This window comes from Aspergillus uvarum (genome assembly GCF_003184745.1).
Source record: "Aspergillus uvarum CBS 121591 unplaced genomic scaffold BO82scaffold_34, whole genome shotgun sequence".
Taxonomy (NCBI): Eukaryota; Fungi; Ascomycota; class Eurotiomycetes; order Eurotiales; family Aspergillaceae; genus Aspergillus; species Aspergillus uvarum.
Window position 1 is genome coordinate 339,695 of NW_020291331.1, and position 26,096 is coordinate 365,790.

The following is a 26,096-nucleotide window of genomic DNA, read 5'->3' on the forward strand; positions in this document are numbered from 1 at the left end:
CGTTTTGAGAGCCGTCTCCCCGCAACGCTTCTTCCGGCTCAGTAAGAGAGATTCCTCCTTTCCCCTCAACCCTTGGGGACGTCGATGCATTCCCACGCCTCTCCTTCGACCGCATTTGAAACTGATCAATTGAATACCCAGGTGATAGAATACTTTTATAGACTGCTCTTCCAAGTTTCACACTTTTCCTCCCATCGGATTTCTTCTCGAAGATGAACCCGTCCGTTCTCCGCACGGCCTCGCGCCACCTCCGGGCGGCAAACCGCCTATACGCAGCACCTGCAACTGCCGCTTCGCTCGCCAATTCGAAGCGTGGATATGCGACTTTTAACTGGGAAGACCCTCTGGTTGCGTCCGAACTGTATACTGAGGAGGAGTTGGCAATTCAAGATACCGCCCGGCAGTACTGCCAGGAACGTCTGCTGCCTCGTGTACTCGGTAGGTGATCCTAATCAGTGGTAGCATTGTATGGGATGCGTTCATGACTGATATTGGTGCTCCTATTAGATGCCTACCGAAATGAGGACTACGACCGTAGGATCCTCGAAGAAATGGGCGAGCTCGGCCTTCTCGGCGCCAGCATCGAAGGATACGGATGCGCAGGAGCCAGCACCGTGGCATCTGGGTTGATCACCAAGGAAGTTGAACGCGTGGATTCGGGATACCGCTCAGGGATGTCGGTCCAGAGCTCTCTGGCGATGACAGCCATTCATGACTTCGGTACGCAAGAGCTCAAGGATCGCCTCCTCCCCGAGCTGGCGAAGGGCAAGTTGGCTGGCTGCTTTGGCCTCACCGAACCCAACCACGGCTCCGACCCGGGCGCAATGGAAACAGTGGCACGGGAACATCCCACTAAGAAGGGATACTACTTGTTATCCGGTACCAAGACCTGGATCACCAACTCCCCTATCTCGGACATCATGGTTGTCTGGGCTAAGCTGCAAACCACGGGCAAAATCAGGGGGTTCGTCGTCGAGCGCAGCAAATGCCCTCCTGGCACGCTGGAGACCCCCGCCATCAAGAACAAGACCGCTCTGCGCGCCTCGATCACGGGCATGATCCAGATGGACGACTGTCCTGTCCCTGCGGAGAATATGTTCCCGGAGGTACAGGGCCTTGCGGGTCCTTTCACCTGTCTCAACAGTGCCCGGTTGGGCATCGCGTTTGGCGCCATGGGTGCCCTTGAGGACTGCTTGGACCGGGCCCGAACGTATGCTCTGGAAAGGAAGCAGTTCAAGGGCAACCCGTTGGCGAAGTACCAACTGATCCAGAAGAAGCTGGCGGATGCGGCGACGGACGCCGCTTACGGTACCCTGGCCGCAACGCAAGTAGCGCGGTTGAAGGATGCTGGCAAGTGCACTCCTGAAATGATCTCGATGGTTAAGCGACAGAACTGTGATCGTGCCTTGGCCAACTCGCGGATGTATGGGTCCACCCTCTCTTTGACTCCCGAAGACTCCACTGACCCTCTATTTCCTACATTGCAGACTACAGGAGGTCTTCGGCGGCAATGCGACCAGCGATGAATACCATATTGCCCGCCACGTTGCCAACCTGTTCGTGGTGCAAACCTACGAGGGCCAGAGTGACATTCATAGTATGGATTCCCTCCCTTCCCCCGTCTTCGTACTCAATATACTTACAATCATCATAGCCCTGATACTTGGACGGGCCATCACGGGCGTCCAAGCATTTGTCTAGCGCGAGCAGCACCGTCGCATCTCCAATATAAAGCATACAAGCGAATCTCCTGGTCAGATGATGGCATATAGTACGCCGTCCACGCCACCACATCTGATCACATCATACCATCTATGTATATAAGCAGCCAGCCATTCCGTAACCGAGCACGAATTCAACCAAGATTCAAACATCCATAGTGTAGTCAGCCTTCTCGGACGATTCTCGACACCCGGAAGCGCCATCTTGAGTCACGTGCCATGTGCTGCGCCACGTGGGACCTCTGCAAACCGATGTTCGGGATGGCCGTTTGTGCTGTGCTTGTATGTAAGACCGAAGTAAGTTACCGGTATCTGTTCCGATGGCACAGGCTGAACCTACCACTGAATAGCCACACTACATCTTCGCCGCATTCGATGACGAGCGAGGGAGGCGAGGCGAGGCGAGGCGAGGCAAAGTGAACTGAACCTCATGAGGAATATTCAAGCCCAAAGGGTTCGAGCCGACGTGGTTAAGGAAAGAGGATTACCAGTTACCTGGGAGTTCAGTTGCCTGCTCTTGGCCGTAAGTAAGGCTGCTCAATCTGATGGGAGGGGGCTTAGTTGTGTATCGAGTACTGTAGTTCTATTCTACAGTACAGTACCTTCAAGTTACTGACTGACTGTCTGCAAGACTATCGAAGTTAGGTCACATGGGAGTAGTATGAAATGAGTACCCCGTAGAATGCGGGATGACATACTCCTCGAGTATGAGTATGTTTCGGAAACCATTAATGAAACAAACAGGAGGGAACAAAAAAGAAGTGGCAAGATGCAGGAAAATTCAAAGATCCCAAGAAGAAAAAACCCGGATTGGGACGAACCTGACAAAACGTGGCTGGAAATAACCATGATTTGGTCGATGAGGAGTGGGAATCCCCACTTTCGATGACTCGACCCCCACAGCCCTGGTCTTTTCCATATCGAGGGGTAGTACTGTACATCGGTACATAGGCTTGGATGTGATGTTGCTGGAGTAGGCGAGACAGAGATTGAAGTTATTGATAGTTATTGATTGCATATTATGGGCTGATGAGGCGTGCTGCTTGTACAGTACATACAGTACTGTACAGTCTACGATGTAAGCATACTATACTATACAATGAATCATGTACAGTACAGTACAGTACAGTATCTACATACATACATGCACGGTACACGGCAGGGCTTTGTATGAGGTGAGTCTGTGGCTGATTGCAGCTCTTAGCAATCAACCACCAACACTGACGGCTGACTCAGCGGTCGGCTGAGGTGAGGATGAGAAATTGGTTGGTAATTACCGTATGGTAACGGAAAGTGGGCCACACCCGCCTTTTCTTCTTCCTTCCTTCCTTCCCTCTCTCTTTCCCCTCTCCCTCTTTTTCCTTCTCTTAGTCTCTCTCTCTCTCTCTCTCTCTCTTCCTTTCTTCCTCTTCTCTCTTCCTTCCCTCTTTCCTCGTCTTCCCGACGTAATCAAACCCGTCTGAGTGAGTCTTTCCTGCCCCTCCTCTTTGCCAACACCCAACCTTACCCTACCAAAATACCTCTCCTCTATTTGACTGGATTTAATTTCTCCTATATACTCTCTGTTCTTATATCTACCTTCTTTCCCTTCTTTTTCTTGTGAACTCGTTCTCCTCGACTGTTGACCCTGTCTCCTTTTACTGACTGTGTTGGTGCTTAAGCAGTTTTCCCACCTTCAAATTCAATACCCGCCTTTCTCTCCCCCTCCCCTCTTTCGACGCTTCATTCAGGGGTCTTTCCTCCACTCTTTTCCAGATCACAACATGGCTCTCAAGCGTATCAACAAGGAACTCACTGATCTCGGCCGGTAAGCGCTTCCTCAACATCTTCTTTCCTCGGGTCTATCCTCGTCATTCGAATGCCGCCATTATGATGGCCCCCGGGCGCCTCACACCCCCACCACAGCCGCGGGGCGCTCTTCCAGTCATTTGCCCTACTATGCCACACCTCATCCATCAACATAATCGCTAGACTTGGTGATGATTTCACACTGCAGCATAGGCTAACCTAGTGTTATTCTCGCATTATAGGGACCCCCCCTCTTCCTGCTCTGCTGGTCCTACCGGAGATGACCTGGTATGCTCTCATCCCCTCCCGCGTGCCTGATGTCCCAACACGGTCGCTTCGCCCCCTCACGCCGACCGCGGCGGGGCTGCTCAACAACGCAGACCGTTCATGTCGCCTGTCCGGCCTCCGCAGTTTTTGGGTGGACAATTTTGCTGACTGAAATCTTTCTCTACGCGCTTAGTTCCACTGGCAAGCAACTATCATGGGTCCTGTGAGTCTCCTAAAATCTATCCTTGGATGCACGACACGGTCGGGTCTGTCTTGGCTCCTTTCGAGACCGGGGGATCACCTACGCCCGTACTGAAAGGATGTTATTCTTATGGCTGTCCCACATGTTTACTAACGCAGCCTCTGCCAGGGTGACTCCCCATACTCGGGAGGCGTTTTCTTCTTGAACATTCACTTCCCCACCGACTACCCATTCAAGCCCCCGAAGGTCAATTTCACCACCCGCATCTACCACCCCAACATCAATTCGAACGGCAGCATCTGTCTTGACATTCTCAGAGACCAATGGAGCCCTGCTCTTACGATCTCCAAGGGTTCGTCTTTCCCCGTTGCGCCCCCTATCGGTCCTCACACCCACTAATCCCTTCCGCAGTGCTACTTTCGATTTGCTCGATGCTCACCGACCCCAACCCTGACGATCCGTTGGTGCCCGAGATTGCTCACGTGTACAAGACCGACCGCCCTCGGTACGAGGCGACCGCGCGTGAATGGACTCGCAAATACGCTATCTGATCTTCGCAATTCAAGTTTCCACGGCCACCTTGGTCTTCCCACTCGCTTCTGCGTCTTCTTTCCAAATCGTTAGATCAGATCCGAAGCCTGGCGTACCGTGATCGTAGATCCTTTCTCTGTTTTCAGTTTGCGCGTCTGATTCCCCTTTACCTCAAACCCCTTATTACACTTTCTCTTGGCGGGAAATGTCATATTCAACGATCATTATGACCAATTCTCATTATGCATTCATGGCATTTTTTTATTTTTCCTGAATGGAGTCGGATCCCATGCTACAATGTTGAACATTAAACCCTAGGCTGTTTTCCTCGGGTCGGGGGGGGCGGGGGGGGGTGGTGGTGGTGGACGTGGGAAGGATGGTTCGAGGTTGGTCGTGACGGTCGAAGTATGGTGAAGGGGGAGACGGAAGGCCGATGGACGACATGATGAGGTTGCTAGTGGTGGGTTTGGTTTGTATCAGATAGTGCATTCAGGAGCCAAGCAAATCCAAACCTGGTGACTCGAGACTTTCTTCGTAAAAGGCTTCTAGCAGCCAGCGTGCCGTCCATGCCCTAGTTGCACTGGTTGGCACGTGGGGTGGCAGTGTGTAATCACTTGACACGTGACTTACACGAATTAAGAACCTTTGTGCGGTGAGATCTCCGAGGCAAACTACCAAAGCAGAGCTATAGTTCATCTCTTCGCTTATATCCGTTTACATATAGGAAAACCTAAAAAGAAAAGCCAAGCTGTATGATTCCATTTATCGCCATGCCCGTAGCAAAAAACCACAACCAGAAAAGATCAAAACGCCCCAATGTGATGCGCACAGATGTATGTGTGTTGTGTATATGCCCCATATATGTAGCAAGCAAAATAGAATCAAGCCTCACATTGCTAAGGTACATGTCTGAAGGGATGCAGGCAATTCAATAACTGTCAACTGGTGTTGTATAGCGCAGACCACGCGCGAGGGGAAAGAAACCCCCGGCCTGGATCAAGCAGTAAGGTAATTATCGTAAGAGAGAAATGACAGCAGGCCAAAAGACAGATGACAAATAAGAGATGGATTCCCAAGAGATGATGCGTTTACGCAACCTGGCTACTGCCCCGACGACTGCTCATCTTGGAAGCTGCCTTGGAAGGGGCGATGCTTCCGCCACCACCGCCCGCCTTCATGGTCCGCTGGGAGACATTGCTGGAGACTTGGCTGACACTGTCACTCGGCCTGACAGGCTCGTCAAACTTGCTAGAGTGTTTCGAGACGCGGGACCCAGCGGCCTTGGAGACATGGGACTTGTGGGAGTAGGATGAGCGCCGGGAGTCATCCACTTGGCTGATCGAATCGTCAGGAGTCACGTTGCTCCGAACGTCAAGGTCGATAACACTCTCGGGGAGAGGCACTTCGCGGGCCGAGACACCTGATTTAGCCCCGCTGCGGTAGGAAGCAAGGGACCCGATGGAGGAGCCCTCCGGAATAGGGACTTGGCGCGCAGAGCGAACGGATGAGACTGTGCTCCCTGGCGGGAGAGTGCGGGGTGTAGAGTGGTGGGAGTGAGATGACCGGTGAGAGCCATGGTGGGATTCTTGATAGTTGCCCTTGGAGGGTTTGATGGTCGACGCCGAGTAGACGCTTTCCCGGTCCATCGCCCGCGACTTATCGGGGAAACTGCTGATCAAAGTGCTTTCATAGCCTCGAGATTGGGAGTCCGGCTGCCCGTACTCGATTGCGCGTAGGGGAATGTCCCGGGTACTGTAAACGCTTCCTTCCGAGGCTCGGCGCCCGTTCTCATCGAGATACACACTGCCGCCGCTGCCGCGGGGTACAAACTCCGTTCCTTCATAAATAGTGCTTGCACGCGGGTTCTTCGACGTCACGCTACGAGTGAGCATCGGCCGGCCATCAGACCGCGCGGAGTAAGTACTCCGGGCCGGGCCTGCCTCGATGGCCTTGAAGTTGGGATACTCTTGCGTCTGAGAAGAGGCTTGGGACGGGGAGAGGAGCTGAACAATATCCCTAGGAGAAAACTGGGAAGGCGCGGAATTGGTTTCAGTAGATTCAGTCGAGTCTCCTTTGGCGATGGCATAAGCCAAGGCCGCACCCGCTGCGGCTCCGATGAGAGTGCCAACAATCGTCTTGGCTGTTTTGTCATTGTCTGTCTTCTGCATTGTATGTGTCGTGTGGTGTACAATATAGGTCGGCGACGGAGCCGGTTGAATATCGCGCGGCACCTGGTAATGATCCCGACTCACCATTGACGGGGCGCCTCGCTCGAGAGGCACCGCTCTCTCGATGGCAGTATTTGTCTTCGACACGTACGACCGAGCTTCTGACCGGGCTTCCGATCGAGGCGGGGCAATACTTTCGGTTTTGACTGAGCTGGCTCTGCTGCTCGCCTTTGAGACGACAGATCCGTCCTCCAACAAGGCCAAAGCTGGCCGGCTGATCTCCGACTTGACTACTGACTTGACCTCGGACCTAGCTGAGGAACTGCTGGGTCGGTAGACAGCCTCAATACTGTTACCGTCAAAGTCGATCACCGCGGCGCTGTAGTAGCCAGACTCTGAGTCGCGCATTTTGGGCTCTCCATGGATCTTGCCACCAGCCTTAAGCGCACTGATGAAGAATGTTCCTACTGCATCTTTGGACGTCGCCGGAAAGGCGACATGTGCTGCACCGGCTGGAACTCTGTAGAGCTTGGTTAGTCGTCGCCCAACGCTTCCCATGGTGCATTAACCAATAACTCACCCTGGCTTTTGTTCGGTTATCCAGAAATCAGCGGGCTCTCCCTGCTTCTGACCGAAACCAATGTAGTCATCATGGCGGCCAATAAATTGATAGCCGAGCGGTTGTAAGCAGGAAAGGAAGAAGGATGTGGAGGTGGGAAGGTGGGAAACGGTCAAGGTAAGATGGGAAAGAGGCATGATGGCGGTGATTGGCTCACTGGAGGCAATTCTCCGTGAGCATCAAATGGCACACGTGTTAGAATTGGTAAGTCTCCGGAAAGGTTGCGAAGCAAGGGGGGGATTGGGCATAAGTATATACAACGATGGAGTGCCAGTTCCCCAGTGAGAGGAATTCCTGGGTGAGGTGACTGCAGCGTTAACGTGAGTCAAGCGACGTGAGGAAGGATTATATACACGCTGCCAGGAGAGATTGAGGTAGATGAGATCATGAAAGGGAAGGAGAAACGAAAAGACCAGGCGAGAAGCAGCACTATTTCAAGGCAAAATGTCGGCCCTCCGTTAGGATTCAGGGAGGAATCACGCAGAATGCCCAACTGGGATCCAATCACGAGCGGTCAGAAGCCACTGCCAGACCAAGATAAAATTATCGTGCGAATAAAGCCAGTTGTTCCAACCAGAGGAAATCGGGCCGACTTTCGCAGGTTGGCCTGCATCCATTCGCATGGCGTCCAGACAATACTGACTGCCCAGTGAGTCCACGAGGCATCAAGTCCCCGTCAGGGCAGCGCTGACTCCTATCGGTAGGTCTTCGCCCCTCCCCAGAGGGCCCATGGCGGATACTCTTTCGGTGAAGCTAGATCGAAGCTAGCGACGAGGGGAACTTGCTCAGAGGGACCGCCAGGTCACCGTGGGGGAGGCCGGCGGACGGTGCGGTAGGTGGCCCTGCCCATGGCGGACGGGGCGCCTATCAGGAAACGGTGGGGAAAGCGCCGGAGCCAGGTGCAAACAACGGCATCATGTCAGAAAAGAAAGTTGGGTGAGGCGAGAGGGTCCTTGAACGAGGTGGACGATAGGGATTGGCAGGAGTGGAGCATGGCCATGTCCCAAAAGGGAGAGATGCTGAAACCGCGATGAAGGGTGTCGCCCATGCAGGGAGAGTCAACAGCAACCGAACTCAGACGCTGCAGAGAGGATTCTTCGCTCAGTCAGGGCCTGGCATTGGGCCTCTTGATTTCAGAACCAAATCGCCGGGGGTCACTCAGAACGAGCCAGCAACGAATGACGGTCAGGCATGACAGCAAAGAGCCAGTCTGGGGAGCCACTGAGGGGCAGCCTGCTGGATCGATGGTTTGTCTCGTTGGTTCCTGCTTCGGGCACGTCTGCTGCTGCTGCTACTAATCAATGGACGGTGTGATCTGACCGCCAGAAAATGCCCCTCTTTATCGAATTATCCCGTGATTCGAAATTTCTGCGGCCTAGGTGCCTATGCGTGGCGAATCATGCAACCAAGAAGATTATAGATCCAGGCGACTGTCGGAGATTGAGAGTCGGGGGGGGAGGGGGGAAGACTCAGGAAAAGGAGGGAGGCAAAGAGGCAATTTTCCTCATCTCATAGCTAGCCTGGATTGTTACCCCATCCGACTACGGAGTACTCCTAGAACAAGCTCGGCGCACCGGAGAGTGTGAGGAGGGGTGATCGTCAAAGCATTGACGTGCATATCAAGAATCAAGAACACCTCACCAGGTCGGCAAACCATGCTGGGGGCCGATATCCGGCAGCTGGCGGCGACAGGGAAGTCAGTCAGTCAGTCAGTCAGTCAGGCAGTCAGTGATCCTCAGGATGTCATAGCCCTTCGATGATTCTGGTATGGTCTGAGGGCTCAGGAGTACGGAGTACTCCATCTCAGACTCCCAGTCCAGGACTCTCCGTACCTAGACTAGATGGCGGGGCCATGGCGAGGAAAGGCGGGCGATCCACTTTGCTGCTGGCATGTCTGCATGCCACGTTGAACAGGCGACTCCGTTTCCAGCCACCCGCGCACAAATCAATCCAATAGAACTGTCAATGATAATTGAGAGGCAACTAGGGTAGAGAAAAAGAAAAGAACAAAAAAGGAAGAAAGGAAGGGTGGCTCGAGCGAGTATGGAGATGGAGCTGTAGTTTGGGATAAGGAGAGAAGGAGTAACTGAGTACGTACAGTCAGTCGGAACTACCTACCTATATATACTCGCATAGGTACAGTACCTGCTATTGAGTAGGAGCATGTAGACTGACCCCCAGGTGAATAATTGCCTGATTAGGAAGGAGTGAGATACCTCCACCAGCTGCCGGGAGGTACAGTACCCGTACAGTATAGTAAGTCGTTAGAGATCATAGAAACCATAGAAACCATAGGCATCCCAGGCAGTCAGTTGAGGGATAGAGTCTCGGGTCAGCCAACTGCATCCTATCTTCCAGGCCCTCTCTACTCGCTCTTCGTTCTTCCTCCCTCCCTTCCCTCCCTCCTTCGTCACCATGCAGTGTGGTCCCGAACCATCTCTTCTTCCCTCTCCTACGATTTCTCTTATCTTCACTAGTAATGATCTCATCCCCCGGCTCATTCTAACGCCTGCGGATTTCCCTTTGCACTCACTCATCTACTATCTACCGGCTACGGCTCATCGGGTCACCGGGACGTCAAGAGCCTCTATCAAATCCGCGTGAACTAGACGAGGATTCAGCCAACACCTAGTCCGTTGAGGAGGCAATGCAGATTCTCTCCCCTGACTAGTCCATAGTTCTCCTGATATACAAACTGCAACTGAAAGCCATGGAGATATTCATTTGATTTTTTTTCTTTTGATCGCCATATGTGTGTAGGTAATTGGTGTCCGGAGATTGTGTGCTGACAAAATCCACGGGTATAGGACAGGGCTTGGGCTCAGGGAAGTCAAGAGCCACCGGGTTATCCCCAGCTTGGCCACACATTCACAAGTAGGGTACACACACAGAGCGAGCGAGAGAGGCAAGGTTAAAGTATAGATAGTGTCTCGCAAGGGACAGTCGGATCGGCGGATCCCCGGTGCAGAAAGATGCGCAGAGCGATTGTGGCCGAGGGTCCGCGGCAAGAATCCCATTGCCGGCCCGCCGACCAGGAAGCTGCCAGAGAAAAGGAAAGCGTTACGAGAGAGGTCCAAGTCATGTGGGATCATTGGGTTGGGTTCGACTATCACATCGGCCTCCATCGGGCATGTAGCCGATGCGGCAGCGAAGCGAGAAGCACACGGAACAAAGACACCAAGACATGCAAGAGCTAGCAGGCGATGCAAAATCCACCCAGGTCAAGAGCAAGCAACACAGCAAGGAATGGCAGGTCTTCGTCCCCGATCGGCACCCGAACACCCTCCAGCTCGCGATCCAACCCCGCATCTACCCCCGCATTCACGCAAGGAAATTCGTCACCTCGTCGATCTGGGGCCGATTTTCGGACAAAGGAAGGGAACATTCCGGGCGCTGGGCTCAGACGATGTCCCACACCTCCTCGGCGGCATGACAGAACTTGCTACAGGCCACACTGGCACTCAGACTGTAATTGCTGATACTGATCGTGTCGTCCTTGAAGGAATCGGCGAAGTCATCGTGACCCTTGGCCATGGCACCCACAAAGATACAGACACTCTCCTTGGGGCCGAGGGACTCGATATAGTCGCGGGTCCGAACGACGGGAGCCTCGAAACTCAGGGTCACTTTACGGCAGTTGGGCGGCAGGTGATCGGTGATGGGGTTTTTGATGACCTTGAGGAGCTTCTCCTGGGAGTTGGTGGAGCGGATGGACAGACGGTGCAGAAGTTGCACCATCAAGCCAGCAAAACGCTTGAAGGTACGGGGAATGCGGACAGAGGGGTTGACTTCGATCAAGACACCTTTGGCGGTATGGATGAAGATTTGGAGCTTGCCAGCCTTGTTCACGGGGGAGTCGAGCAGGGTAAGCAGACACTAATGGGGCAAATACGTCAGATGCTTTGCGATTTTAAAAAGAGGGTAAGAGGACGGGTAGCAACCTGATGTGTTATGTCTGGACGAGCCTCACTAATATCCCGGTTCATCTTGCGCATGACACCAATATGCTCATCGCTGTTGAGGAGCGAATACTTCTCGTCGCGACTCGAGCCATTGCGACCGCTAGAAGCGCGGTAGGTTTCCAAGCTGGCATGGGAGAGGACGACGATCAGACGCTGAGTGTCCTTATCATGAGCGGGAATCGGAACATGTTGCTCTGCGACGAGCTGAGGCAGTTCAGGCGGAGGGCAAGACTGGGTCCCTGGCAGTTGATTCGGATTAGCGGCCATACTGGAGATAAGGCGACGGTAGCGAGAGGACAGAGAAGCGAAAAGACCACGAACGAAGAACCCGAGTCTTCGATCGAGAGATAGAATGGTAGGCGACAAAGAAGGGGAAAAAGAATAGCGATTAGGGTAGTCAGAGAAGGCTGACCCAAGCGATCGGATGATCGTCGGTGCTTGACAGGGACGGTGCTGACAATGATGGCGGTCGGCGCGAAAAATGAGGGGAAGAGGGGGGGAAAAGCAAACAGAGATGAGGTGGAAGAGAGAAAGCTAAGGCGGCGGGCGTGTGAACCCTTCCATCACCCAGGGACCAGCCTCAGCCTCGGAAGAGGAAATTGGTATACATACTGGCGCGCTTTCTCTTGCCGGCGTTTTGAAGAGAGGCGTCCGACATGATGACAGTTGAAGAATAAAAAAAAATAACTCTTGACGGAAGCGAGACTGATTGTCTGTCGGGGGTGCAAGACAGAAAGTATAAATAAGCCGACTGGGGAAAAAGAAAAGAACCCGAGATGAAGAGAGGATTTTAATGCGCAGACGGAGTTTTTAAAAGACACGAGCGCCGGAGTGGGATTCTTCAAAGCACAGCTGACCCGAACGAGGTAGAAGCTGGTGTAGAATTATTCCCTGGTTGCTGATCTTGATGCAGCCACAATCCCCTGGAGAAGGCAGCACGACGGGGGCACGCAAGAGAAGTGGTCGGTCAAATAGGTGAGAGAGCAGCAAGAAGGCGAGAATCAAACAACGGCGCGTTTGATATTATAGAACAATTGTAGATATGGAAATGAGTGGGACGGAGGAGAGGGGAGGGAGGCGAAGTCGTTATACGGTATAACGAAAAATTCCGTGAGAAGAGAAGGAGAAGGAGGAGGAGGAGGATTTGAAAAAGAACTAATAGTTGAAGAAACCGAAACCGCAACCACAACCGCAACAGCAACAGCAACAGTCGTAGCAGAAGCAGTAGCAGGAGGAGTTGAAAGAAAGAAGGAAGAAAAAAAAAGGTCACTAAGAGACGCAGAGTTTGGCTTTCCGCCCCAATCAGGAAGCGCCGGTCCAGGCCCCCCGGAACCTTTTTGCCAGCAAGTTACTACTACAAAGGCAGTATGATCGGAGACATTCTCCCTCCGCCCGTTCTTTTGCTGCTTGATCCATTGTTAAATCCCGAATGCTCCGATAGTCCTTAACAGGCTACTACGGTGGTGGGTGACTTTCTGCAGATTCCAGTTGTTATCTATGAGTACAGTACCATCTCCATCCTTGGTCGGCGGGATGGCGTGCTACCGGAATATACATGATCTGTTATCGATAGCAGCGGATGGCCTCAGGTACCAATTCATGGTCAATTCCTTGTCATCTCACTGTTTGGAGTTACGGTACAATGGCAAGATGTGACTACGTGTGGTTTATGCCATACTAGTTAACTTGCCCATAAATTGCTTCCTTCAGATCTGACGTGAGAAAGCCTCAAGGTTTCTACTGGATTCTCCGGTGGGTGACAGCTGCCCTGGTCCATGCCCCGGTGCAGCGGGAGCAACCTCGTAACGTGATCATGATTCGAGGTGTAACCCACGAGAAAGTCGGGTGTCAGCCAGTGGAAACCGACCTGATACTGTGGTCAAAGTCTCAGTCCCGGTCGCACCTCGCCCGATTTCCCATTGGGGTCCCATCCGGACCCCCGGTCGCAAGCAGCTCCGGTCGAATCCTTTCATGTTTTCCGTTCATCACAGCTGCGGACTCCCGGACCCCAACTACTCACTCTATCTGCTGTAGATGCTTTTACGGACGGACCTTTGGCTTGAGGACCATGCCGATCAGGCGGGGTAGAGATCCCTTATCATGCCGCGCAGCAGTAGACGGTCCAAATCCAAGTTCCCAGCACCCGCCAGACTCTACCCCATAGCCGCGAGGAATGCTGGGGAGGAGGCCGTGGATGAATGAAAAGCGTTCCTACTGCCGACTAGGTTTCTGGATTGCAGCTGTTGATGCCGTTCTTCCAAGGCAATTCCATGTGTGCGGTGCAGGTGTGTCGCCCTCCGCATCCAGTGAACAGAATCCGAAGGGGTCTGAGGTTACCTACCCAGCAGGTTTGTTTCCCAGCAGAGAAGAATGTGATCATGTCACATACCTAGCTATCTCTGCGGGCAAAAGCAGGTGGATGGACTGGCCTGTACACGAGCTCGCTCCGAACAATCAGGAAAGGTAGGTAGCCAGCAAGGGCGAGGCTGGCAAAGCGAGAAGAGGCCGAACGGATGGTCTCTTAGGCATGCATGCACTGGGCTGGTTGTTCTACATAGTACGGAGACAGTACCTCCTGAATTCTATTCTTTCCAGGAAGAATTCCAGGGGGCATAAATAGAATTCCTGAGGCAAGCAGGAAGACACTGGCTCAATGACTTGGGAGCTGAGAAAGGAAAGGAGCTGTCACCCCACAGGAGCTTGGTTGGGACGAGTCACATCTTACGGGGTTTGGTTGACTCTGATTGACTCTTTGCCTGTCTACAGAGTGACACCTAACTCTTCATAGTGGTCGCACTTAGGATCCAGTATCATGGGAGTAAATAGGGGGGGAGGGGGGGGGGGGGGGGAGGAGGAGGAAGGGGATGATGGTCCGTGTTAAGTCGGTAGTTTGTTGCCGATAGACAGGAGGTGCGAGGTGACGACGACCATGGTGAAGAAGAAGAAATGATGATGATAGCAATAATGATATGATGATAATGATGATGATGATGATGATGATGATGATGATGATGATGATGATGATGATGATGATGATGATGATGATGGTGAGACAACGACAGCAGCAACAGCAGCAACAGCAGCAACAGCAACAGCAACAGCAAGCAGGCTGGCCCTGCCTATGAAGACTTCGGAAAGGTAATCATCAGCCTGTTGTAAGGCGAACAAAAGGCAGATCCCGGGGGCCTATTGTTCCACTTGTAACACCTGCTGTCGGAGACGCTGGCGCTTGATTGGGTCGAATCAGGGGAGGAACAGCCGTCTTTTTGACGCAGCCTGAGCAACGCCACCGGGGGAATGCCAATGGGATCAGTTATGCTGTATGGGAGTACATGTGTACTATGCTGGTGATCATGATCATAATGATGATGATATACAATACGATGTTGGAGGAAATCTCAAGCAGTGCTTATTACCAGCCATTTCTGGATCTTTCGTTGTTGAGTCTACTTGGCCTGTCCGACCCGAGTAGTTTCCTGAGGGTGGGTTGATGGAGAATGAATAATGAATGAATCAGTCAATTGAAGCAATGAAAGAGCGGAATGAGGAAAGGCGTTAATTTATTCCCAGTCCTGCCCAGTCGTTTTTCTCTTCTAGAAGTAATATGACCGAATGGGGACTAGTGACCTCACGCGTTTCCGTCGATCACCGAATAATTATTATTATTGCCATACGGTATTTCCATCATCATCATCGCCGCCGCCGCCGCCTGCTTCCATCATCTATTCTATCTCTTGCTTCCACTTCCCTTGACTTAACCTTGAAAAAAAAAACCCCCCCCATTTCCCTTCTCTCGATTAGCCTACTCTCTCTTTCCTGAGACTGTTGAGTGGGATTCATAATTTCTTTATCACTGCCCTCGCCATTGCAAAATACTGGTTTCTTCACCGTTCTCTCCTTACTCTTCTTGTCTGAAAGATCTTCCCCCTCTACCTTTCTCCCTATAGCTTGTGCCCCCACCCTCTCCCTTCCATCTCTAGCTTTATCCCTCCCTTTCAACACAAGTGATCCTGCCTCCTTTACAAACGCCATAAATGATTTACCTCGCTTGAGTGTGTCGCTCGACTTAATCCAGGGAGATGCCGTGGACTGTGACAAATTCATTCAAGCGGTGAGTTCCTCTTCTTCAAAAAATCCAATGTCTGCCTCACTGACGCGATCGCGCGCTCCTCCAGAGGTCTCATGATGAAAACTTACGGGCGTCCGCTGTGGCGCGTCTATGACGATGACCAGGGACCCGCCGCCAAAAAAAGACGCGTCGCGTTATCTGGCTCCGACTCGGACGAGGCGGAGAATAGTATTCAATATGCCATCCGAGAATCGTCCGCTGCCGTGTTATCCAGTCCTTCACGTCGCAACTCAGTCGTACTCTCTGAAGGAACTCAGGATGATGATCTGTCGACACCCCCATCGTCGCCCCCGCCACGTTTAAGCCCCCCGCCCGCCAATACGCGGAAACCGACCTTTGCTTTCCTCAAACGCAAGCACACTGCCACCAAAGATGCTGCCGGTAACAGCACGCCTCTAACTGAGGTCAACTCCAATAGTGTGCGTGCCTCGATGGATCCCCCAAAGAAGAAGACGACCGTCGCCGCGATAACGACGACATCGACGACCCCGACGTCAACACCAGCGACACCGCAATCGCAACAACCGAGCGCTTTGAAGCAGATGCAGATCGATGTGGGCTGTGAGGTGCGGCGAACCTGTGCGACCTGCGGTATGGAATACGTGCCCTCAAATGCGGAGGACTCAGCTACGCATAAAAAATTCCATGAAATGAACTCGACTGGGGTGGATCTGGGCAAGGCATTCATGCGCGCCAACGCATCCCGTTGGGTTTATGAAGCCACTCGCTTTGACGAAGGATATGTGGTCATTGTCGATCGCAAAGCATCCCCGACGGCAAAGAATCAGGCCAAGAAGGTGCTTGAGGTCATTTGCAAGGAGCTTTCGTCCCCCCTCATTGAAGACGAAGTTTTATGGAGCCAGACGGAGCCACCGATTCATCTACGCAAAAATGGCACGACGGAGAAGATTGATCGCTACAAGGTCTTCTTACACATGAAGGATAGTCGCTGCGTGGGGGCCTGTTTGACCGAGCGGATTTGGGAATCTCGACCGATACAGAAATCTTCTGCCCCCGCCCCAGGCACCATCGACTCCTCGGTCACGTTTCGCGACGAACACCACCCGGCTATCGTGGGAATCTCTCGGATTTGGACTTCAGAAGCCTCGCGTCACAAGGGAATTGCTATGGATTTATTGGATTGTGTGGTGAGTAACTTCATCTACGGCATGGAAATCCCCAAGGAACAGATTGCCTTCAGCCAGCCGACCGCGAGTGGCAAAGGTCTGGCGCAGTCCTTCTTCGGGAACGATGAGTGGCACGTGTATGACGAGCAATGAATCCTCGATTGAACAACGGCCGTGACCTCTGGGGGCAGGCAGCCTGCCACCGGATGGAAATTACCTCTCTATTTTATTTTTTTGACTTGTCTTCTTGATACACGGGCGTGTTGATACCCTGCTTTCTCGGGCATTGACCTTGAAGAAAGCCGATACTGTGATGATGACCATTTATTAACAACTACTACTTCCTGCCTGTACTGTACAACTGACGGTGTTCTATTGGGAGGGGGTTTGTTCGGCTTTTTGTGGTTGGTCTTTTGCATGCTTATGTGTTTGTTTTTCTTATGTTCTTATTTATTCTCTTCATTGTAACATATATACCTCCATTGGATTTTATTATACTCATAACCATGGGCATCATTGTTGGTTTTTTTTTTTTTTTATTTTCATTTGTCAGATATTGTTGAAACCGGTTCAATGGTCCTTTGGGAAGGGGTAGAATGAGCATCACAATTAACGACAACGTTACTTACTGTACTAGATAACCTACTACTTACAATAAAGAAGACACAACCCAGTGTTTGAGCTCGTATAGTGTACACAATTACTCATGGACCTATGACACAGTACAGTACAATACTTGCATTCTGGCGAGTGTTTACTTTTGCTGATGGGTTGTGGAAGCCGCGCGGGAAATCCGGGATGAATGAATGGATGGGATGGGATGGTCTTCGTTGTCCGTCTCTGTCTCTGTGATCTCTCTCTCTCTCTCTCTCTCTCTCTCTCTCTCCCTTCCCTTCCCTTCCCCCCTCCCACTCCCCATCTCCCCCCCCCACTCTCACTCACTTCGATATCTCTATACCTCTGGACTTTCTAGACTTTTCATGCTCTTACTTTCTCCCTTCCCTTCCTCCCCTCTCTCATGGTCAGTGCTGCTCTCCACTTCCTCCTTCGCGATGTCTGGATCCAATCCTTTCCGCCCTAGGCAGCCCGCGAGTGAGTCTCTTCCGACGGTTCCGGATTGCTTTCATGCATTCATTCATCGCAGCCTGGGCGAGGCACATCTCTCTTATCCATTGACTAGATTGATTGAGTGATTGTTGTTGTTGCTGACTCAACCGCATCTTAGATCCCACTTTCTCCCCTCAATCCAACAAGACAGCCTCAATTCCCTACAGCCCAGAATCTCGCGTTTCCGTGCCTGAACCTTTATCGTTTCCGGGGTCGAACAGCTTCCACAGCTTCTCAACCTCCACGCATCCGCCCGAACTCGTCGACTCCGCATCGTCCGATGATCAATCCGATACAGATCCCTTCCACCAGCCTTCTTTCGCCAGTGACCAGGAAAATGATGACCATGAAGACGATCAAGATATTGACGGGTCAATTGTCGATCCCCTAGACTCACACCCTTCGCTGTCGGCAAGGTCACCGCCCGTGCAGCCAACCGCTGCGGTTACGCAGACAATCAGCACCAAGGACTATCAAACGCAACGTCGGCCTATGGCCTCATCGCAAGAGAATGCTTACCCAATGGGACGAACGGGGTCTTCTGTGTCCCTCGCCTCGACCGGAGACACCCGCACTTCTGGCAGCAGTACAGCCGATGTCTCTCAATCATCCCTGCGGTCAGCAGGCCGGGCAGAGCTGGGAACGCCTTCATCATCCGACTCTCGTCCTCGTCCGCTTGCCAGCCGTGCCGTAAATCGAGACCGAGTGCCGCCCCCTCCGCCGCCAAAAAGTCACCACGGACGGCTCATCAATCCTAGTCCGGGCGCAACATCTTCTCACTCCCAAACCACTCCCGGTCAATCCTCTAACCGATTCTCCCTCCGTGGTACCCCCTCAGAACCATCGTTCTCACCCCGTCCAGCTCAACCGGCGACGGACTACTTCTCTGGCGTGGAGACGAGCCGTTCCAGCCAGTCAGCCCCAGTCGATGTGCTTCGTCGGAGCCAGTCGCAATCCAAGCGGCCTCCGACCCCTCCATTAAGCCGCCGACACAGTCAGATGCGGCGGTCGAAAACCACATCCGCTAAAGTGAATCCGGTACGACTCTCTATACCGCCAGAAGCAGACCCTGCAGCAGCTGCAGCTGCAGCTCCTTCCGTGACCATCCCGCTCGCGAGTCCGAGCTCGTGGTCCTTGCACCCCACCCGAACACGAGATCCCCGCCTGGCCAGCACGCCATCCGAGGAGTCAGTGCCGTCCTCGTCCTCGTCCTCCTCGAACCGACTTTCACTACAGATTGACGACTCCTCCACCCCGTGGATCCCCAGGGAGTCCGGGCGGGCAGCCTCGCCCAGTCCCTCAGTTAAGCGTGCCTCGCTCCAGAACCCCCCGCCTCCGCCACCGCGGCGTTCGCGTGGATCCGGCAATCACAGTCCGGACAGCGTGCGTCTCAGCCTCCGACCAAGTAAAACACCGGTCGCCGCGGCGAAAGATGACTACGTCCCGCATCCGTCGAACGCCAATGATATTTTGGCGGATCTCACCCGATTACAGAAGGAGGTGGATGACCTGCGCGGTCATTATGAGAGTCGCAAGGCGAGTCATTAACGACCGCTAAATTTCCAGCTTACCAATCCCATATACTATCCGATAGTTCTGTATCGTTGAACGCTGGAATGCAACGAGTGACGAAGCATAGTGGATTCTTTTCTTCTTTTTGCCTTTTCTTTCCTGGAGTCTATCCGACTTAGCTTAAGGGTTTACATGTTACTATATGAAATACGATCCTAGTGGTGGGACTGCTCCTGTACCTATCCTATTGTTGGGAGTCTATATTATGTTAGTCTCGCGCTTGTGTCCGCAAGCGAGCCAACCTTATTATATATTTTCCTTGATTTCCGTGAGTCCAACGGTCAGTAAGCCTGCTAGAACAGCGGCACACCCTCCGAGTCTCATGACCCATCCGGTGGAGGTATCCCACGGCTCGGCGCGGGGTTTCTGCAACGCGCGGAAGATCAGGCTGCTGACGGCGCTGGAGAGGATCTGGGGGAAGGAGATTGCGACGTTGTGGAGGCCGAGGGTAATCCCTGCTTGATTGGGAGAGGGCCTCTTTCTGGGTGTGGCTGGTCGCTGGGCCGTCGCTGCTGTGGATTCTGGATCGACCATGCGCGCTGCTGGATGGCTACCGCGTGCTTTGTCGTCGTGCTGGTGCCGCGCGATCTCCGTGGCCAGAAGAGCCCAGGGCGCCCAGGAGGTGATGGCCCAGGAGATCCCGATGATGCCGGTCATGATGGACGCTTGAGCGGGGGTGGAGATGAGGAAGGTGCTGAACATGCAGAGGGCGAAGAGAAAGTGGGAAAGAAGCCAGGCGCGGCGCAGGGTCAGGCCGGAGATGGTGGGAATGTGGAACGGTGAACGTAGACGGCTCCAGCTCCAGCTCCTGCTGTGAGAGCTAGGAGGATTGAGTGGCTGTTGATGGCGGTGGGATGAGAGAGATGTCTGCTCCGAGGGGACGACGAGATGAGGCAGGATGATGCTGGCTGCGAAAGACACGATGGCGTTGACGAGCAGCGCGAGCGTCCCGATGCGGGTTGCGTCTTCCCAGATCTTATTCACATCTTCTTCGGGGAGGTTGGGGTGTTGGTCGAGGATCGGGTTGACGTAAAGCTGGCCGATATAGGTGGTTGCGTAGAAGAGGAAGGAGAACCAGGCGAACCACGCCGGGACTTGGATCAGGTAGATCCGTCGGATTCGGCTGGAAAGGCCGTGAATGGAGTCTATGATCGAGCGGAACAAGGACGGAAGGCCCGGCCTGGTCGATGTCAAGGGCTCGAAGCGCGGATCCTTTTCCTGTATGTAGGCACAGCTGAGAGACAGGGTGACGGCCAGGAAGACGCTGGCGATGACCGAAAGGCCTTTGAATTGAGTATTACCTAGGGCTGGGAACGTTTTGGGCAGATCCATGCCGCCTAGAAGGTAGCCGAGGATGTTTCCAGCGCCGTTGTGACGACTAGCCCAGGCGTTGGCGGACTCCTGTTGATGAGCCGGCGCATTGTCGACTATGAAAGCTCGGGTTGCAGCCTGAACTGTGTGATTGTCAATTGAAGCAAGCGCCAGGAAACGGCTGCGGGGTTTGCCTTACTGGTATTGATGGCAAAGTCTTGACAGTACATCAGCAGGGTTGCAACAACAAGAACTGTAGTTCGCACTCCATCTGATTGCGCGTCGACGCCGAACAGATTCAGCGTACCACCAACAATTTCCCGTACCCAGGCCAGAGTCAGCAAACAGAAGACAAGGACTGCTCCACCTAGGGCCATGAACGGTTTGCGTTTGCCCCAGGCAATGCGACAATTGTCGCTTCGTGCGCCGATATATGGCTGCACTATGGTGCCGGTCAAAGGCCCTGCAATCCAGACAAAAGCGAGCATGGCTTTGCTCATTCCCAGAGAAAGGAGATATGGCTTATATGTGAATTAGTCATGGACCATGTGCACTTGATTGACTATTGATGGAGGCTGAATTGTCCCTTACCGATCCACTGGAGTGTTGCACTGACCAGACAATCTGCAGGCTAGGCATGCGACGAAGGAACCAGTTAGCCCGTCTAGTCGATAGTAGACTCAAACAGCTCACCCCAACTCACCCTGACATGCCCAAGGTCAGGACAAACAGATACCAACTGCTTCGGGGTGCTTCCAATAGTAGGTCAGATTGTATTTGAAGCGTTGGAAGACTCGAAGAATCCAAGCCTGCCTCGTCCCGCCCATCCTGTATTAGAGGCTGCGCCTCGTGGTCATGCTCCGTCATGAACGATCTCTACAGGAAATCCACCCTGCAACACGGAAGGCCGTGTGGGAGCAGGAAGTAGAGGCAGGATAACTGGAGGGGAGGGGGGGGGGGAAGCAGAAGATGGTCAAACTGAGAGAAGAGAGAGAGCGCGAGGTGGGAAAGGGTGGAGGAGAGAGGTGGTTGTTAAGTGTAGTTGTTGTAGTTGGATTAAGTTACTGATAATCTACTCAGTACACTGACCGCCTCGGCAGGTTGCTGTAGACATTCCAACCTTGTTAATCAATCATTATGAAGTTTGATTCATTGTTCATTGACCATACCTACACTATACTACACTCTATTACATGTCACTTTGATGAAGCATAAAAATCGGTCACTTTAGGACAGGATGTTCTATTCTAGACACCTGACAAGATACGATGGATACTCGAGGGCCAGTCAACAGTGGTTCACTAACACCAACCCGGTTAGAAAGGATTGACTGCAGCCCAAAAAGGTGATCGATCAATAATACTGTCCCTATACAGTACTCCGTACAATAACTAATATTAATCCAATCGATTCCGATAAACGTTAGAAGAAGAAGCAGAGGCCGATTGCGCTTTTCATCGGTTGCCTTCTCCTTCTCTTATCACTTCTTCTTTTTCCTTCTGCCTCCTCCTCCTCCTCTTCTTTTTCTTCCTCTCTCCCTCTTTCTCCCTAATCCTCTTCCACTCTTTGTCCTTGGTCTTTCTTATTCCCGCGACGGCTTATTCTCTCGTTCTTCTAACCAGCGCAGCACCTTCAATCGTTGCCCCGTCTTACCCGTGAAACGCGGAGAAGAGAATCAGCCATGACCACCAACAGTGACCTTCCCCGCATAACCGATGCCACTAAAGGTGCTCGCATCTCCATTCTCACCTGCTTTTTCATTCCCACCCCAGCAACCCTCACTATCACTTGGCTTTTCTAGTAGATTTGGGATTGATAGCTAACCATATTCCCCCCTCCGCCTCCAGTGTGGACCACTCTCATTACAAATACGGCATACCTCCCAGGATTGCTCACCTTAGAGTATTCACTACGCAAAGTGAGCTCCAAGTATCCCCTGGTCGTGCTCTACACAGACTCCTTTCCGGATGAAGGGCATGCCGCCCTCGATGCCCGCGGCATCCTGAAGCAACGGGTCCCCTATTTGCTGCCCTCAGTCCCTAAGGAGTATGTCAACGACGTGCGCTTTTACGATTGCTGGAGCAAGCTCACTCCCTTTTCGCTCGTCGAGTACGAGCGGGTGGTCCAGCTCGACAGCGACATGCTGGTCCGCCAGAACATGGATGAGCTGATGGAGCTTGAATTGGATTCCCCGGCTCTGGCAGGAACAGGACCCCGGGTTTTCGCTGCCAGCCATGCCTGTGTTTGCAATCCGCTTCAAAAACCCCATTACCCGCAGGATTGGTATGCGTCCATGTGCTGTGCTGTTGAGACACATGGAGAACTGACGAGACCAGGATCCCATCCAACTGTGCTTTCACTTCCCAGCATTCGAACCCGGAAGCCGCCCAGATCGAGGGGGCGCCGCCCACGACCGGTCTGGGGATGCCCAACGGTGGCTTGCAGGTGGTCAACCCGTCCCAAGCCATCTATGATAAGATCGTTGCTCAGTTGGCTTCGTCAGTCACATCGAACTATGAATTTGCAGATCAATCCCTCCTCTCGGACGTGTTTCACGGCCGGTGGGTGGCCCTTCCATACGTGTACAATGCGTTGAAGACCCTACGATGGGATGGAGTGCACGACGCCATCTGGAGGGATGATCGGGTCAAGAATGTGCATTACATCCTCAGCCCGAAGCCCTGGGACGAGCCTGAGGAAATCCGGAAAAGCCTGGTGCCACGTTCCAGTCGAGATGCTTCGCACGCCTGGTGGTGGGAACTGACGGAGGAGCGGTTGCAAGAGGAGCGGGAAAAGGGGGTGAATGACCAGATTTAGACTCACTCTAATCATATGGCGGTTGGAAAGTGGAAATGGAAGGACATGTCAGATCGAGCGAGCGATGCTCTATGAATAGCGCCCCTCCGCCCCCTTCTCCCTCTTTGAGGCACCAGTGGCTGAATCTATTGTGGTGGCAGCGATGGATTCAGAGCTACTGAATTTGGTGGAAGGAAGTGATGTGTGATATTTCAGGAAGAGAACGCCATGATGGCCCTCTCTGTCTATTGTGATTTCCCCAGATGGGACTTGGGAGACTGGAGCTCTCACTTGACCTACCTAGTACGTAGGGGGTTATTAGAACTGAAGGTCCGGGTATTGTACAGTACGAAATTCTTGTAGGTGAGGTACTCCATAGTTCAATCTGAAAGCCTGAGGCAGCGATAGAGAGAACCCCACCGTCACCGTTTGTACAGGATTCCGTAAATTACAATGTACTCGTAGTACTGGAGATTGGCTTCACGGAGTATATGACATCATGGGCATACCGAAATGGGGAAAGGGTGGTTGCACTCCAGTCACTCCAGGACCTCTGAGCCTGAGGCAAATCAGCGACCATTTCCAGCACGGGAAATCTTGTGGACCATCATGGATAAACTTCTCCCCATTCCCCCAAACAATCCCAGACTAGCAGTGGATCAAAGCAACTTGGAAGATGGAGACTTGAGCTCACTTACCTAGTCCCCAAAACCCAGATAACTAACATAAAAGGAGGCGACTTCGTCCGCTTCGCTTCATCGCATCCCTTCCTTCCTCTCTGGTGGCCCACTCATCAGCCTCACTCTTACGCCCTCCTCCGTTCACCACAACTACTCTTACACCTAGGAACGACATCTAACTATACTATTGTTCTATTCTTATCAATCTACCAATTCGCCCAGCATCTGAAAGCTCCCACAATTGTGAAACCTTCCAGGAGGCAGAAGACAGAGGCAGATTACACCTTAAATACCCGGCCTGGAATGCGCCATCCTCCTCAATCTTCGTCTTTGTCGTCTTCGTCCTTTTCTTGTTCTCGCACTCCTCCCTCTGCTACAGTGCCCCACTCATCCTCTTATCTGCTTTCAGGGTCCTTCTTTTGACCTTCCACTTCCCCGCTCCCATCCAGCTGGATTGACCACTACACTTCCCTGCAAGCATTTAAACACATTACTGTCTCGAGGCCCAGCTTATAATCCATTCAAGATGAACAGAATGACGACCCCAACTTTGATCAACCTGCCCCCGCCGCCGTCGGATCCAGTGACTCCCTCGGAGATGGGACCGTAAGACTACCCACCACCTGACTGTTTCATGCTCTCTGTCTCTTCCACCTCAATTGTAGACTGACATGAAGTTGCGACATCCTTGTACAGAGGAACTCCGAACTCCGGCACCACTTCGCTTTCGGCCTTGTCGACCACTGCTATCAAGGACGGCCACCAAGGCCAGCCGCACCCCTACGGCCGTCATGCGCATCACTCTCCGTCCGCATCCACCGCCTCTACCAGCACGCTTGAAGCGGAACGGGCCGATCGTATTTCACGCCTGGCCGGCTTAGAACGAGTGGCCACGGCCCGCGCGGGTGGTACGTCGCAGCCCAGTGGCCCTGTACCCACGCCTCACCACCCCGGTTTTTTCGAAAGCGGATTGGGAATCAAAGAGCGCAGTACGGTGGGCAGCGCCAGTGCCACGGGCAGTGTGGGCGCTCGTACGACGTGGGCCAGCGGCAGTGATGCCTTCGACGCGGACAAGCTGAGTGAGTACCCGGAAGACGGCACCTCGAGTGTCGGCAACTTCAGCGATGAGGGCGATGCCAGTCTGGTCGCTTTTGGAGAGGGCGCCAGTACTATCAGTGGGCCCATCTCGAACCCCATGCTGAATCGGACCTCCTCAGGAGGCCGACCAGGATCCTTCGGCAGCCCCGGGCTGGTCCGCGTCAACCCCGTGGCCTCGCAGCACTCGGGCGGCGACACAGCAATGCTGCTGTCCACAGCGTCCCCAACTGGATCCGTTACCCCCGAGCCTACCCAGGATGCTCGGATGGTGGATGGAATGACCTACGACTCGAATGTGGTAGACACCACGGTGAGAACCCCTCGCCTGGCCACTCCAGCGGAAGGTGGCAACCCACACCCGGAGATCTAGTTGGTTATTGTGCCAAACACATGCGACGGGTGCAGGTTTAGTCTCAGGATGTTTGGCGTTCGGGATGGGTGTAAATTTTTTGTGTGTGTATTTGATTTTTCGTAGGCAAGTCTTGCCCCAGCGATTGGGGGATTATTCGGGAGGAGAATGTATTCGTATAGGTTTTGTTGAGCGATGTTTTGGCGACCAGTTCACCTCAGGAAGAAGCAGCAACAGGATTTGTAGAATCAAGGCTGGCGACCACGAATTACTCCGTACTTTTTGTTGAAGTTTAATGACAAGGAAAGATTAAGTGAAAACAAATCACTACACAGTAAATACTCTTCTCTCTGCAGTCAGTAATCAGAAGATACAAATTGATCGAGATCATCGAACCAAGTCTGGAACATTTTTGGGGACGAGAAGGTGGGCAAAAAGTGGGCGGGCGGCGCCCAATGATGAAGGGGATTGTATTTCTAGGCTGTGCCAGTCTTCAATCCTCCTCGGCGGCTCCCGCTATTCTAGTGGCCCAGTGGGTGCCACCACCGAGTGGGTTCCTCAGGCTCTGCAACAACTTAGTTCAGTTCCAGTTAGTCTCTTTTCTCTTGTTTCTTCTTTCTCTTCTTCGCCTCTTTTCTTCCAACACCAACTTTCTCATCCTCTCCCCCC

General features: G+C 52.9%; 10 protein-coding genes across 10 annotated transcripts; 7 read left to right on the top strand and 3 right to left on the bottom strand.

Annotated features, from left to right (window-relative positions):
* The first annotated feature begins 77 nt into the window (after positions 1 to 77).
* BO82DRAFT_355286 (acyl-CoA dehydrogenase) lies at positions 78 to 2,201 on the top strand. Its single transcript, XM_025635405.1, has 4 exons — positions 78 to 438; positions 508 to 1,423; positions 1,488 to 1,597; positions 1,655 to 2,201. The coding sequence occupies exons 1-4, from the start codon at positions 213 to 215 to the stop codon at positions 1,699 to 1,701; spliced, it is 1,299 nt and encodes a 432-aa protein (XP_025491002.1). The 5' UTR covers positions 78 to 212; the 3' UTR covers positions 1,702 to 2,201.
* Positions 2,202 to 3,111: 910 nt separating this feature from the next.
* Positions 3,112 to 4,847, top strand: BO82DRAFT_392935 (putative ubiquitin conjugating enzyme (UbcD)). The gene is made up of 5 exons (XM_025638646.1): positions 3,112 to 3,528; positions 3,752 to 3,797; positions 3,970 to 3,999; positions 4,147 to 4,330; positions 4,390 to 4,847. The coding sequence occupies exons 1-5, from the start codon at positions 3,485 to 3,487 to the stop codon at positions 4,527 to 4,529; spliced, it is 444 nt and encodes a 147-aa protein (XP_025491003.1). The 5' UTR covers positions 3,112 to 3,484; the 3' UTR covers positions 4,530 to 4,847.
* Positions 4,848 to 5,520: 673 nt separating this feature from the next.
* On the bottom strand, positions 5,521 to 7,557 carry BO82DRAFT_104744 (VOC family protein). Its single transcript, XM_025629751.1, has 2 exons — positions 7,258 to 7,557; positions 5,521 to 7,197 (listed from the first exon to the last, which is right to left on the bottom strand). Exons 1-2 carry the CDS (start codon positions 7,431 to 7,433, stop codon positions 5,598 to 5,600), a joined length of 1,776 nt encoding a protein of 591 aa, XP_025491004.1. The 5' UTR covers positions 7,434 to 7,557; the 3' UTR covers positions 5,521 to 5,597.
* A 3,138-nt stretch (positions 7,558 to 10,695) lies between these two features.
* On the bottom strand, positions 10,696 to 11,525 carry BO82DRAFT_285634 (18S rRNA pseudouridine methyltransferase; the record flags this gene model as incomplete). The annotated part of the gene is made up of 2 exons (XM_025631510.1): positions 10,696 to 11,172; positions 11,238 to 11,525. The coding sequence occupies 2 exons, from the start codon at positions 11,523 to 11,525 to the stop codon at positions 10,696 to 10,698; spliced, it is 765 nt and encodes a 254-aa protein (XP_025491005.1).
* Positions 11,526 to 13,265: 1,740 nt separating this feature from the next.
* BO82DRAFT_355291 (uncharacterized protein) lies at positions 13,266 to 14,065 on the top strand. Its single transcript, XM_025635406.1, has one exon. The coding sequence runs from the start codon at positions 13,432 to 13,434 to the stop codon at positions 13,723 to 13,725; it is 294 nt and encodes a 97-aa protein (XP_025491006.1). The 5' UTR covers positions 13,266 to 13,431; the 3' UTR covers positions 13,726 to 14,065.
* Positions 14,066 to 15,432: 1,367 nt separating this feature from the next.
* On the top strand, positions 15,433 to 17,052 carry BO82DRAFT_355292 (ESCO family N-acetyltransferase). Its single transcript, XM_025635407.1, has one exon. It carries the CDS (start codon positions 15,444 to 15,446, stop codon positions 16,665 to 16,667), a length of 1,224 nt encoding a protein of 407 aa, XP_025491007.1. The 5' UTR covers positions 15,433 to 15,443; the 3' UTR covers positions 16,668 to 17,052.
* Positions 17,053 to 18,143: 1,091 nt separating this feature from the next.
* Positions 18,144 to 19,169, top strand: BO82DRAFT_285760 (uncharacterized protein; the record flags this gene model as incomplete). The annotated part of the gene is made up of 1 exon (XM_025631515.1): positions 18,144 to 19,169. The coding sequence occupies one exon, from the start codon at positions 18,144 to 18,146 to the stop codon at positions 19,167 to 19,169; it is 1,026 nt and encodes a 341-aa protein (XP_025491008.1).
* Positions 19,170 to 19,304: 135 nt separating this feature from the next.
* Positions 19,305 to 21,250, bottom strand: BO82DRAFT_104843 (putative sucrose transporter). Its single transcript, XM_025629752.1, has 3 exons — positions 21,096 to 21,250; positions 20,704 to 21,025; positions 19,305 to 20,647 (listed from the first exon to the last, which is right to left on the bottom strand). Exons 1-3 carry the CDS (start codon positions 21,141 to 21,143, stop codon positions 19,440 to 19,442), a joined length of 1,578 nt encoding a protein of 525 aa, XP_025491009.1. The 5' UTR covers positions 21,144 to 21,250; the 3' UTR covers positions 19,305 to 19,439.
* Positions 21,251 to 21,969: 719 nt separating this feature from the next.
* On the top strand, positions 21,970 to 23,710 carry BO82DRAFT_355294 (glycosyltransferase family 8 protein). The gene is made up of 3 exons (XM_025635408.1): positions 21,970 to 22,231; positions 22,352 to 22,787; positions 22,841 to 23,710. The coding sequence occupies exons 1-3, from the start codon at positions 22,186 to 22,188 to the stop codon at positions 23,319 to 23,321; spliced, it is 963 nt and encodes a 320-aa protein (XP_025491010.1). The 5' UTR covers positions 21,970 to 22,185; the 3' UTR covers positions 23,322 to 23,710.
* Positions 23,711 to 24,515: 805 nt separating this feature from the next.
* BO82DRAFT_285840 (uncharacterized protein) lies at positions 24,516 to 25,448 on the top strand (the record flags this gene model as incomplete). Its single annotated transcript, XM_025631519.1, has 2 exons — positions 24,516 to 24,586; positions 24,677 to 25,448. The coding sequence occupies 2 exons, from the start codon at positions 24,516 to 24,518 to the stop codon at positions 25,446 to 25,448; spliced, it is 843 nt and encodes a 280-aa protein (XP_025491011.1).
* Positions 25,449 to 26,096: the final 648 nt, after the last annotated feature.